Source organism: Saccopteryx leptura, chromosome 2 (genome assembly GCF_036850995.1).
Source record: "Saccopteryx leptura isolate mSacLep1 chromosome 2, mSacLep1_pri_phased_curated, whole genome shotgun sequence".
In the NCBI taxonomy this organism is placed as follows: Eukaryota; Metazoa; Chordata; class Mammalia; order Chiroptera; family Emballonuridae; genus Saccopteryx; species Saccopteryx leptura.
In genome coordinates this window covers 334,382,006-334,396,175 of record NC_089504.1, presented here as the reverse complement: position 1 = coordinate 334,396,175, position 14,170 = coordinate 334,382,006, and the positions used below count along the sequence as shown (strand labels likewise).

The 14,170-nt window shown below is 41.0% G+C and overlaps 1 protein-coding gene across 1 annotated transcript in view; it reads right to left on the bottom strand.

Annotated features, from left to right (window-relative positions):
- The window catches only part of BLMH (bleomycin hydrolase), a 46,979-nt gene that overhangs the window by 15,228 nt on the left and 17,581 nt on the right, over positions 1 to 14,170 (bottom strand). Inside the window, exons 7-11 of the mRNA XM_066363584.1 lie at positions 12,503 to 12,658; positions 11,482 to 11,640; positions 11,327 to 11,394; positions 9,979 to 10,096; positions 6,612 to 6,681 (exon numbers count right to left, since the gene is read on the bottom strand). Of these exons, the coding sequence (XP_066219681.1) occupies positions 6,612 to 6,681; positions 9,979 to 10,096; positions 11,327 to 11,394; positions 11,482 to 11,640; positions 12,503 to 12,658 (571 nt within the window). The remainder of the gene's footprint in view (positions 1 to 6,611; positions 6,682 to 9,978; positions 10,097 to 11,326; positions 11,395 to 11,481; positions 11,641 to 12,502; positions 12,659 to 14,170) is intronic.

Sequence of the window (14,170 nt, the reverse complement as noted above, 5' to 3'; positions counted from 1 at the left end):
GAAAAATGGGGGTTAAAAACAATTTTGTATCTGAAAGGCACAAGAGCAATTTGAAAAATGAAACATTAATCTTGGTTCAAAATGAAAACCAGAAGAGCCTGACCGGTGGTGGCGCAGTGGATGGAGTGTTGACCTGGAATGCTGAGGACCCAGGTTTGAGACCCCGAGGTCACCAGCTTGAGCGTGCTATCATACACATGAGCCCATGGTCGCTGGCTTAAGTAAGGGGTCAATGGCTCAGCCCCCAGGTCAAGGCACATATGAAACAATCAATGAACAACTAAAGGTGCCACAACAAGGTGATGCTTCTCGTCTCTCACCCTTCCTGTCTGTCCCTTTCTCTTGCTAAAAAAAAAAAAAGAAAAAGAAAAAGAATAAAAAAGGAAACAAAGTTTTAAAAAGGTAAAAGATTTCCTTTCAGTGAGTGACCACTAAAGAAACAGAATAGAATAACACTCCCTAACCCTCATTTAAAACGTTGTTATTTAACTTATTAAGAAACTAAACTAAACAAGCATCAAGAACTGTGTTATGATAATTTCACATTCAGAGTTCTGCTGTACTGGACTTTAGGACTGGAATACCATCTCGTGATCATGTGAACCAATCATAAAGAAGTTCCATAATAAGACTGGCTCATTAGGGAGACTAAGAATTTATTAACTACCCCAAATACCTGGTTACGTGCATGGCTGAATGTTGATAACTACTGTAGCTGGGTGATGGGCCCATGGGAAGGGGGCATCCTTAATACTATTCTGTTTATTTTATATGTACTTGAAATTGTCCATGATAAAAATTAAGGAAAAACATAAAGCAGCATTTGCTAAGTAATTATGGGGAATCTGGGTGATTACATAGTTTTTATTTGCTCAACTCAATGTGCTAACTTTAGACACAAACCCTCACAACGCGCCCCAGCCATCCCTCCTATTCATGTTCCCAGCCAAAATGGTGCTTTAAAAGCCCTTTCTCCCGACATCAGACATTTACACAATGTCTTCAGATCCTCTATACAGTTTTATGTCCCCTCAGTCACTATTTTCTGGTCAACAAAGCCATGAATTATCTGTTATTCCCATGAATGGACTAGATGCTACTAGAACAGAGAAGCTGAGAGGAAGCACATTTTAGTGGTTAAGAAAACAGGCTCCAGTATCAGACTAGAGTCACCCTGGCTTAAAGATCATGCTCTTCTTAGATGAAATTTACAAATTACTTACTCTAACAAGCCTATAACTTTTCAAAGCTAAGGAACTAGAATTCACCAACATGAAGAAATTCAAAGAGCCCAGGAAGACAAGAATTTCTCCTTTCATGTTTCTTGTGATCAAAAGGAATCTTTGCCCATTTTGCAAAATAGGTTATCTGATTTACTTAGTGGTCTCTAGACAGGAAAGGCCATGAACATGACCGATGGTCGAAGACTAAAGCCAAGAGTGAGCAGAGGGCAAGGGCAACCTGCCCAGGTATCTCTGCTCTCTTTACCTCCAGCTTGTATTATTAGCACTGCATTTTCAGACACCATCAAAATGAACAGGCAGAAATACGAAAGAGTAACAAACTATTAACAATGTTATCAATAGAAAAAAGAATCCCAGCAACACTGTTTTGAGTTGTCACTTCTCCGGAGAGAACACAGAGGCTCTGCCTCAGATGTCCCAGCCAATCCCCACCAGGATGACAGACAGGAGGGGCTTGCTGGGATAAACACACATCACCAGCATAATAACATACTCCGCATTCTCCTAAGGTCAGGCCAAGTGTGCCAATTAAATTAGATCATGTTTTCTTTCCTTCCTTCCTGTTGAGTCTTCATTACCAAGAAGTACATGAGAATAATTTATTTTGGCTTTGAATGAACTATTCCCTACCTCCTCCCCATCCCACCCCCGACCCCCGTTCAATTTCTTATCTTTTGGCTTTCTACCGAAATGCTTGGCTTTGTATAACCTCAGGCATTTCGGTTTCTAAAAAACACACAAAAAAGTTATTTTAACTTTAACTGAACAGCTGTAGATTTCACTAGGAAGGATTACAAGCAGACCATTCAAATCAAGACCCTAGCTCTTTCAACATATGGCCTTTAGTACCCACAGGTTCTGCACCTATGAATTCAACCAATCACAGACAGAAAATATTCAAGGGGTGGAGGGAATTATGTTGTTGCTGACCTGTATGATATACTTAGGTGTAAAATGCAGGTGTCTGTAGAAAACATTTAGCCTTTTTTTCTTGTTATTATTCCCAAAAAATATACAGTGTGTCCGTAAAGTCATGGTGCACTTTTGACCAGTCACAGGAAAGCAACAAAAGACGATAGAAATGTGAAATCTGCACCAAATAAAAGGAAAACTCTCCCAGTTTCATACCTATTCAGTGCAGTTCGATGTGGGCTCATGCACAGATTTTTTAGGGCTCCTTAGGTAGCTATCCCGTATAGCCTCTACAGACTCGTCACTGACTGATGGCCTACCAGAACGGGGTTTCTCCACCAAACTGCCGGTTTCCTTCAACTGTTTATCCCACCGAGTAATGTTATTCCTAGGTGGTGGCGCTTCATTATAAACGCGCCGATATTCATGTTGCACTTTGGTCACAGATTCGAATTTAGCGAGCCACAAAACATACTGAACTTTCCTCTGTACCGTCCACATCTCGCCTGGCATGGCCGTGGGCCACTCCGCTGTAAACACGGTGTTACGTCATCATATGCGCATGCGCACATGCTGCCACATCATCCTACAGAAACTGGGAGGGTTTTCCTTTTATTTGGTGCAGATTTCACATTTCTATCGTCTTTTGTTGCTTTCCTGTGACCAGTCAAAAGTGCACCAAGACTTTACGGACACGCTGTAGTATAACAATTATTTACAAAGCATTTACATTGTATTGTATTATATATATATATATATATATATGCATCTAAAGAATTTCAAGTCTACAGGAGGACATGCGTAAATTATATGCAAATACTCCATTTTATATATATAAGGGACTTTCACATCTGTGCGGTTTGGTATCTGAGGGGCCCCCTGTGTGGACAGAGGGGGACGACTATGATAGGAGGATGAGTAAGTCAGCAAAGTAAAACTTGTACTGAGTTGTAGAGAGCATAGTTGAGTGGGGGGAAAAATTAGTGAAGTGGCCAGAATGCTCTTTAAGTGTAGGTACTTAGGTTCAAAGTAATAAAAACAGTAACTCACACTACCCAAAACTGAGCATTTACCTGGCTTTACAAGTGTTTATTTATCCTCTCTTAAATGGATATCACTGCTATCTACAAACTCAGTGACTATTAAAGATCAAAAAATGTCAAAGAAGCTGGCCAACTGATCCAGGCTCATTTAAACAAACCATAACTTTAGTTCTTTTCCCAGACACTAGCTTCTGTGATAACAAACCAAACTACAGGGACCAAATCAGACCAAAATGAAACAAGCTACAGAGGTTTATTTGAAGCAATACTTTGTGTTTTAAAATGTTACAACAAATCCTTCTAATTCAAAGTAAGCTATTCCTTTGCATTCATTTCTTAACTATCATCAATTTACAGATATAACTATGCAAACTGTTTATTTTTAAGCTTTCTGCTAGCTTTAAGGTTTATGCCCCTCTCTACATGATCTCAATGTGTATTTGTCTTAGAATGAAATTCACCTCCTAAGAAACCACTAATTAAGAAATACGTTGCACCTGACCAGGCGGTGGCACAGGAGAGTGTCAGCCTGGGACTCTGAAGGCCCAGATTTGAAACCCCAAGGTTGCCAGCTTGAGTGCGGGATCATCAGGCTTGAGTGTGGGTTCATAGACATAATCGCATGGTCGCTGGCTTGAGCCCAAAGGTCCCTGGCTTGAAGCTCAAGGACTCTGGCTTGAGCAAGGGGTCACAGGCTCAGCTGGAGCCCCCAACCAAGGCACATATGACAAAAGCAATCAATGAACTAAGATGCTGCAATGAAGAACTGATGATTCTCATCTCTCTCCATTTGTCTGTCCCTATCTGTCTGTCTCTCTCTCTCTCAAAAATAAACAAACAAACAAACAAATAAATAAAATGTTGCACTCTAATACATAACAGTAATTTAAAGAGCACCAGGTAATCACAGAATAAATTACAGAAGGGGGACATGTAACTATCTTATGATAAACAGAAATACATTGGTAATGCTTGTATTTGTTCACACATAAACACTGAGCTGCTAAATTTCACAGCAGATCCCAGGGACAGTTAACCAAAACCCAGCGATGACCACAGGGAGACGAGGACTTTGAACAACAGATTCAATGGCCTTCAGGTTTTGACCACATACAACAGGCCTGTGTTGCTCACTCACAGCATACTGTCAAGTTCAAAACTTGGGTTAATAGGCTCTTCTAAGACAAAAGTTTTCAAATATAAACTATTGAAGCCCCATCTGCTCACTTCCAAACTTCCATCCTCCTCCTCCTCCTCTACCTTTTACCCTTGGAAATCTGGGGCTCTGATGAATATAGTTGAAAAAAACTATTCTAAACACAGAGGGAGGCAACAGGCAGAGAGTTACCGAAATCTCTAGTATCTGGGTTTTTGGGGTTTTTTTTTCCTGTATTTTTCTAAAGTTGGAAACGGGGAGGCAGTCAGACTCCTGCATGCACCCGACCGGGATCCACCTGGCACGCCCACCAGGGGGCGACGCTCTGCCCATCTGGGGCATCGCTTTGTTGCAACCAGAGCCATTCTAGCGCCTGAGGCAGAGGCCACAGAGCCATCCTCAGCGCCCGGGCCAACTCTGCTCCAATGGAGCCTTGGCTGCGGGAGAGGAAGAGAGAGACAGAGAAGAAGGAGAGGGGGAGGGGTGGAGAAGCAGATGGGCGCTTCTCCTGTGTGCCCTGGCCGGGAATCGAACCCAGGACTCCTGCACGCCAGGCTGACGCTCTACCACTGAGCCAACTGGCCAGGGCCTCTGTTTTTTTTTTTTTTAAAGAAAATTTCTGGCTGATTCCTGCTTGGGTGAGATGTATGTTGATGTTTGATTTCAAGTGTCTAGGTATCCCGCTAGCTTCCCTACCTACGTCCTCCCAGTCTTCCTTCTAGTCTAGTAAGCTGTGGTTAATGTGTTTTTCCTAGCCGGAATCCACTGGCTAAAAGTAAGAAATATACACACACACTCACATGCACAATACTCTATTGTAGTTATCACTTTTGGTTCAAAACCCTGAAATTAAAGCATGAAAGCTTCTTAGGCTTTTATCTACTATAAAAAAGTTTTTAAAAATATGGTCTCAAAAATTTGCAGGAAAAAATATCCTATGATCTGTGGATATTAAGATTATTAGAGATCTTTATTTTCTTCTTTTTGTTTATATATATTTTTTTCTGCAACTCATATATTACTTTTTTTTTTTAGTCTAATTATTATAATTTACTTACAACTTCTGCCAGAGTTTTGATTTGTCAGAGTCAAATACTTTTTTTTTTTTTCCCATTTTTCTGAAGCTGGAAACAGGGAGAGACAGACAGACAGACACCCGCATGCGCCCGACCGGGATCCACCCGGCACGCCCACCAGGGGCGACGCTCTGCCCACCAGGGGGCGATGCTCTGCCCATCCTGGGCGTCGCCATATTGCGACCAGAGCCACTCCAGCGCCTGGGGCAGAGGCCAAGGAGCCATCCCCAGCGCCCGGGCCATCTTTGCTCCAATGGAGCCTTGGCTGCAGGAGGGAAAGAGAGAGACAGAGAGGAAAGTGCGGCGGAGGGGTGGAGAAGCAAATGGGCGCTTCTCCTGTGTGCCCTGGCCGGGAATCGTCAAATACTTTTAGGCCCTGGCTGGTGGCTCAGTTGATAGAGCATCAGCCCGGTGTATGGACATCCTGGGTTTGATTCCCAGTCAAAGTACAGAAGAGAAACAAACAACTGCTTCTCTCCTCCTCCCTCTTCCTCCCCTCTTTCCCTTCTCTACCTCTTCCCGTATAGCCAGTGGCTTGATTAGTTCAAGTGTAGGCTGCAGGCGCTGAATATAGCTCAATTTTACAGAGTGTATCAGCTCAGTTGATTCAAGCACTGGCCAGGTGGATCATGGTTGGGGCGCATGTGGCAGTCTGTCTCACTATCTCCCCTCCTCTCTCTTAAAAAAGACCCAAAAACTTTTAAACAGTAACTGAAACAATCTTTGCCTCTATAGACCCACAACTCCTAGAGTCTCTAATAAATGCCTAAAGTTTCTTGCCAATGTCATTTCTCCAGTCATAAGCTCTGACTTTCTAGTTAGTGCAGTAGATAAAAATGTGCCAAATGCTATACAGCAAGTATCCTGGCAAAAGGCACTTAACCTTCTCATTAGCCAAGGTATTTTGGTATAAAGAGTCTAGTAGGGTCAGCAGGGTTTAGAACAAATGTCAACACATATTGGTCTCAGAGTCAACTTGGGGGATTCAGGCACACTATTTTGGTCATAGGAATCCTGGGAGCAAACTGCATCCTCAGATTTTTCTCTAGAATAGTCTATCCAATTGGATCAATTACTGAAAAATGCTCCACTCTAGAGCAGCTTTTTACCCATAGTTCTTAAAGCAGAGAGTAGAGCAGACTCCAGGCACCCTAAGTTGGTATTACCAGCTTAAGCTCACCTTTGTGGCCATGGTCTTCACCCCATGAATTCTCCACTCTCCATTTCATAAATACACCATCCTGATCATCCTGCAAAAGAGTGGATAAGAGTGGATAGTCTGAAATTAGAACCCTCCTGCTGATACGTCATGTCAATTTTAGCTTCCCTCAGCCACTCAGAAAAAAACAGCCTTCTCTATACAGCCATGATGTGCACACATGATCACGGCCATGTCTTGTCTGCTGCAGCTAAACGGATGCTCCAACAGAAGTGTTTGAAGCTCTTGGCGTAAAAATGCAACAAACTTAACAAAGTAATCACATTACTTTCTCTTTATACTCCATTCTATACAGAAAATAAGCACATTAAAATGCTACTTGGCTAAGAAAAACAAAATATTAAGTTACTAAAAACAGTGACCACCACCTGCAGCCAGACTCTTGCTTCTCTAATCGATCAGCATCCTTTGCGAAGGCATCGCAATGTATTTATTTTAGAAATGATTCTAAGATCTGGTCAGAGTTTAAGAAAGAAAACACATTCTCATCATACTGCCTCATTTTCTACTTCGGGGCAAGCACTGTACTGACACTCTCCAACGTCCGCTTCTGCTGATTCAGTTCCACTGCTACTGAATTTAATACAACAGAGACCGAACGGCAAAGCAAAAGGAAAAAGGCTATTTTCACAAAACAAACCCCAGGCAGGCAGGACTACCGTTTCCCCTCTTCTATCTTCATTAATAAAATAAGCTCAATTTTCATCTTAAAGGAACAATGACACACATCATAAAAACCTCATGTATATTCTTTACTGTAGTGATAGAGAGAGGAACAAAAGGAAGGCTCCATTTGGGAAAAGACGTTCGTTTTTCATGTTTAGCCAGGACATTCACTGATGTCAAAACAACTTAAATCTTGTAGCATGAGAAGAGAGCTGGCTCCTGTATTATCTCCTAATGGTTTCATCTGTCAAGTCCCACTTGCACATAACTGCATGAGCCTCATCTACATGGGTGTGACTATTCTTGGCTGTTTTCTTGGATCTCAGTGATTTTCAATCTCAGAAATAGCTAACAATAAAACTTACAAGTTTCAAACCCTTATCTGTACCACCCCTTAATCTTAGCCCCAGGCACCTTTAAAACTACATCATTAAACTACACATTCTAAGCCTCGCCTATTAAATGTCTGTTTTGGTTTTCTGTTCCCCCCCACTATTGTCCTTCTTTACTTTCTTTTTAAATACCACCGTCAGAATCTATATTACCCTAAGGTCATTTATTATAAAAAGCCTGAAAATGCTTCTTTGTCTTTCTTTTGCCAATGAATTCCTGCATGAGTAGATCTGGATGCTCTGTGTCATCTACAAATATAGACTAAGACTAATACCTAGTCCTCCTTTACAGAGAGTCTAAGAAATCAGCAATAAGAAAGAATGTCCCAGAATACAGCTACTAGCATCTATCTCTGCGTTATATTTCAAAAAAATGAAGTGCAAGCTAAGTTTTAGTGCTCAAAAACTCATACTGGAAGGAAGAGAAAAATCCCATTATGACGTTCCAGTTGTGGTAATGTAAGTTCTGCTTGATTCTATTAGCATGGAAGGTAGCGCCATTTCCCTGAGGAGAAAACGGCATGTTAATAAACCATGCCAATCAAAGAAGGAAAGTTCCAGAGAAAATGACATGGTATGTGTAATTTTTATTTCTGAATAAGTATGTATGATTATTAAAAACTATGAATAATATAACAGATAAAAAAGCCAAACCTCTCAGAAATTTCAAGGTTTTTAGTTTGTTTCTTAATAGTCCTCTGAATAATTTAAAAGTTTAACCTGAATTTAAGAAACTTTATATTATAAAACCACTGAATTGAGTTGGTCCAAACATATACACAATTTAGTAATTTTGTACTATTTTATTTACTTTAATATTTTACTTTATTATTTAAGGTATTTTATAAAAAGTTCCTTCTAATGTCGTTAGTTATTCTGTGACTTTCTGACAGGTTATTTATTTTATTTTAATCTAAATCATTTACTTATTTATTACTTAGAAATTAAATTTAATGGGGTGACATTGGTCAATGAGAATACATAGATTTCAGGTGAACATCTCAATAGCACTTGAACTGTTAATTGTGTTGTGTGCCCATCGCCTAAATAGGTTAGAAAAAGAACATTCATTTTGTTTGTGGTAGTAGAGAATTTAAGTAGTCTGAAGTTTTTTCTTCCTTATGATCCCTGAGCACAGGTGTAAAATATCCATTTTTTTTTTTTTTTTGTATTTTTCTGAAGCTGGAAACGGGGAGAGACAGACAGACTCCCGCATGCGCCCGACCGGGATCCACCCGGCATGCCCACCAGGGGGCGACGCTCTGCCCACCAGGGGGTGATGCTCTGCTCCTCCGGGGCGTCGCTCTGTTGCGACCAGAGCCACTCTAGCGCCTGGGGCAGAGGCCAAGGAGCCATCCCCAGCGCCCGGGCCATCTTTGCTCCAATGGAGCCTTGGCTGCAGGAGGGGAAGAGAGAGACAGAGAGGAAGGAGAAGGGGAGGGGTGGAGAAGCAGATGGGCGCCTCTCCTGTGTGCCCTGGCCGGGAATCGAACCCGGGACTTCTGCACGCCAGGCCGACGCTCTACCACTGAGCCAATCGGCCAGGGCAATATCCATTCTACAAGCCTAGAAATGGGGAACTTATTTGTGACAGATAAAAGTTTCATCTGGTGTTTCCAACAGTGTATCCTAGAAATAGTGACATTCTATTCAGAGTTATTTCATAGGAAATTCAAAATACTGTACATCCAATTTCCTGAATCTCTGCATAAATCCAGTAATGGATGGGTACAAATTACTGTTACTGACATTTTACTGCAGAAGAATCTGAATGACAAATGAACGGAAGTAAGTCTGAACACAAGTTACGGAAAAGCAGTTAATTCCTTACTCCCTGCTGAACCAAATTCGGCTCCTCATAGAAAGTTCCTATTTTCACTACCTCTGAGTACGCAGTCAAACCTCAAGTGACACAGGTACAATGTCTTGCTTGGAAGCTAACTTTTTTTTTTTTTGCATTCTTTTTTTTCTTTTTTTATTTATTTATTCATTATAGTGAGGGGAGAGAGAGTGAGAGAGAGAAGGGGGGAGGAGCAGGAAGCATCAACTCCCATATGTGCCTTGACCAGGCAAGCCCAGGGTTTTGAACCGGCAACTTCAGCGTTTCCAGGTTGACGCTTTATCCACTGCACCACCACAGGTCAGGCCTGGAAGCTAACTTTTAACAAAAATCATATACACTATGAATGAAGCTCTGAGGGATAAACAGTCTGTAGGAGAATGTAGGCCCACCTGTGTAAACACAGTGGGAGGCATGCTGAGGGTCATACCTTCTCTGAGACAGCAGTGAAGGTCATGGCGTGGGTCATAAGTGACTCACCAAAAGTCAGTCTCTCAGCTTTATTCATGTTCTTCATGGAGACACCAAACACTAACTCATGGTCATAGCTATAAAAAGAAAAAAGACAGCACAGAATAAAGAGAGCACAATCAAGGGGGGAAAATAGCGTTTTGACTGTAAAACAGAGAAAACTGAAGGGGCCCAATAGCTCCAAATGGACTAGCTCTTCAGAGAATTGGGCGATGCAGAATTTAGTCCCTCAGTGGCATCCATTCTCTGTGTGTCACAGAGTACTCAAGAAATATGAAGTGATTAACAAACTCCTCATATCAAAAAGTTGACCAGATGAGCTTGGACAGTTATTTTGGCAAGAGAACTTTAAGCTTCTGACTTCTTTCAAAAATGGTCTCTTTTAAGCTGGTAGAATGACCAGTTTCTGAAATTCAGTTAGACCATTGCTGACTGTGAAATTTAAATATATAATACCAAAAATATTCGAGAATATTTTCAAAGTTAAAAAAATCATGATTTCTCTTTTTTAGCATATTTTTTTTTTTTTTTTTTTTTTTTTAGAGAGGAGAGAGAGAGGGAGAGAGAGAAACAAAGAGAAGGGGGAGGAGCTGGAAGCATCAACTCCCATATGTGCCTTGACCAGGCAAGCCCAGGGTTTCAAACCGGCGACCTCAGCATTTCCAGGTCGACGCTTTATCCACTGTGCCACCACAGGTCAGGCCAGCATATTTCTTTTCTCTTGTTAACTGTCAACTTTCTACAAGTAATAATTACTTATAAGTAACCCTAAAGTGGTATACTTTAATAATCCAGAAATCTTGTATAATTTCATTCACAAATGAACCTTCACTGTCATCAACAACCAGGAGCAATGCTTTAAAGCATGCATGTAAAAAAAAAATTTGCATGTAAATTAGTCCTTGTTGTCATAAAGACAAAGTATGTAAGTCATCAAAGTAAGAGAAGTAGTTCAGAAGGACCAAATAGCAAACAAGATGTCTAGAAAAACTTGTTACATTCCAAAATCTCTGAGCAGATTTACACAGTAATCAATTATATTTTTAGAGTGCCCTTCTCATACAGAATGGCTTTTTAGGAACCTCTAACAATTTCAATGAAGACACAAAGTATACTCTTGACTCCCCAGGTTACAGCATGTAAGTATGTGGAGTTCTCGTTAAGAGTCCCCAAACTCGACAAGATAGAAAGAAAGAGATCCACCCTTAGGCCAACCTTACTCTTTGGGTGAGTCATTTCATACAAAGAATGCACTCCAACAGCAACAACCCACAAATAACTTTCTATTTTAAATTTCTTGCACTCACACATTCATGTCACTGAGGCCCAGCTTGCCATTGAAGTGTTTTCCAATATCACAGCCAAACCATACAGCCTAGAAATAGAGGAAAGGGGAAGTAGGTCAACAATAAATCCTTTCTTTCTACAAATCCCATGCAAAAGACACAGAAACAATACCAACCTCTCCATCTTTGATGGAGGCAGCAACCATCTTTTTCAAGAAGTCAACGGGCTGGTTGTTATATAGAGTTTTTCTCCCTCCAACCATATTGCTTAAGTAGTCAACTGTGTAAAGTCTGTTGTATTTATGCTGGGGCCGAGGGTCATTGACTAAACAAATCTATTGAGATCAAGAACATACTGATTAGAACAGAAAAACCAAGAATGTCAAGCAAGACATATACCTTTCCTCTAAGTTCATATGTCTGCATCAAAGCTCATCACCTTTGCCTACAAGAATATGCATTACAAACACATTGCTAAAAAATAAACAAAAGGTGGCAAAGTCAGTGATAAGAGGTCCTTGCATATTCTAATTAGTGCAAGGGACACATTTGTAGGTACATTTTTCCTACTGGCAAGAATTACCCCAAAAGTAATTCTAAAGAACTGCATGTAACCAGTAAAGCAAGATGGAGATCCCACATTACAAGATCCCTGCTCTCAAGTTACCAGACAGGTTCACCACCTGGCAATACCTCAGCTGAGCTGGGATTCCAATCATAACACAAAGCCATTTGCTTATAAGAAGGTTAAGATGACAATAAAGAAAGGGGGCCTCTGGTCATCTTGCTAGGCAGTGGAGATGACCCAAAGAGAGCAGGAAAAACTAGGATGGACACTGCTCCCTTCCCTGAGAGAGTTCCCAGGGTGTGGGTACATTTCAGAGGGACTCTGCAACCACAGTAAGAAACACCCAAAATGCACTTATTGTCTTTGCACCTGGAAATGATTCTGGGCCCAAAATCAGGGGAACGTGTGGGAATTAAACTGACTACTAGCCTACAGTTAAGAGAAATCTCTGCAGGGAAGCACTGGGGATTCTGGTGTGATCAACTTTATTAGGTCTGTAGAAGGAGAAATGTTTGTTTTGTTTCTAGTTTGATGATCATGCATGTTAACCTAGGAATCTTATACCCTTCCTTGTAGTCAACAGGCATTTGGAGGTAAACAGCCAGTGGCTGCCAGTGCCAGTCTCCAACCTTATTTTCCATGTTGAAGAGAGGCTTGACATGTTGCCTGTAAAACTCCAGCGGTGTGATGGGGCCAATCTTCTGATAATTTTTATCTTTGTCTCGATACTCCCAGGTGAATGTCTCTGGTGGATTACCCAAACAGATGCATACCACTCGGAATATCTGGATGAAAGGAGGAGGGCAGGTAAGTGATGGCTAGGAAAAAGTGTTATTTACCTCTTCATTTTCCTCAAGCTTGGGAAACTTAAGAAATCAGTGGCTAAATTCAAGCCAGAAATTTCACAGAAAATATAATATCATTCTAAAAGTTGAAAGGTTGATGTCCAGAATTTGGTATCAGTTAACTTCTAAATTCTTAAACAGTTTGAACACAATTCTTAAATATTAATATTTAGTGCTTAGTACTTGCCCTGTAAATAAAACTTCCTTAGCCAAGAAGCTGCTCACCATTGATATATAACAAGACCTGGGTTCCTGCTCTGCTGATTGTATTTCAATTGGACAAATAAGGACATGTTTTATAAATGATTTCCTTTGAGGTTTTCTTTGATTGTGACAAAGTTCTCTACTCAAAGAAAAGTCATTAACTTTTCAATTGGAGGACAATACCTGTTAAATATCAGAGCCTGACTAGGTGGTGGCACAGTGGATAGAGCATCAAACTGGGAGGCAGAGGATCCAGGTTTAAAACCCCGAGGTATCTGGCTTGAGTGAGGGAACGCTGGCTTGAGCGTGAGATCAAAGACATGACCCCATGGATGCTGGCTTGAGCTCAAAGGTCGCTAGCATGAAGCCTAAGGTCGCTGACTTAAGCAAGGAGTCACTCGCTCTGCTGTAGCCCCCCCACCTGTCCCCCATCAAGGTACATATAAAAAAGCAATCACTGAACAACTATGGAGCCACAACAAAGAGTTGATGCTTCTCATCTTTCTCCCTTCCTGTCTGTCTGTCCCTCTCTCTGTCAAAAAAATAAATAAAGCCTGACCTGAGGTGGCGCAGTGGATAAAGCGTCAACCTGGAATGCTGAGGTCGCTGGTTTGAAACCTGCACTTATCTGGTCAAGGCACATATGGGAGTTGATGCTTCCTGCTCCCCCCCCCCCCCGTCACTCTCTCTCCTCTCTAAAATGAATAAATAATTTTTTAAAAAATTTAAAAATAAAGTTCTGTGTTTAAAAAAAAAAAAGTATTATTAGAACAGCTTGACCAGGCAGTGATACAGTGAGTCGAGTGTTGACCTGGGAAGCTGAAGACCCAGGTTAAAAACCCCAAGGTCACCAGCTTGAGCAAGGGGTCACTGGCTCAGCTGGAGCCCCTCAATCAAGGCATGTATGAAAAATAAATCAATGAAAACTAAAAGTGCTGCAACAACAAGCTGATGCTTCTCATCTCTCTCCCTCCTTGTCTGTCTGTCCCTGTCTCTAAATATATATAGATTACTAGAACAAGAATAACTTTTAGTAAGTAGTAAGGTTCCATTTTGTGGGTTGTGAAACCATAACATTTTCTAATGATGTCACAACAGCAAGTTAGCATCATAACAATCCACTTTCATATAATTAATTGTACAGAAAGACACTGAGATACAGAGAAATACCTTATATAAGGTCAGAGTATAGAAAGTACTTCCTCTGCTCTAACAAATCTGCTATATCTTTAAAAAAATATAACACTA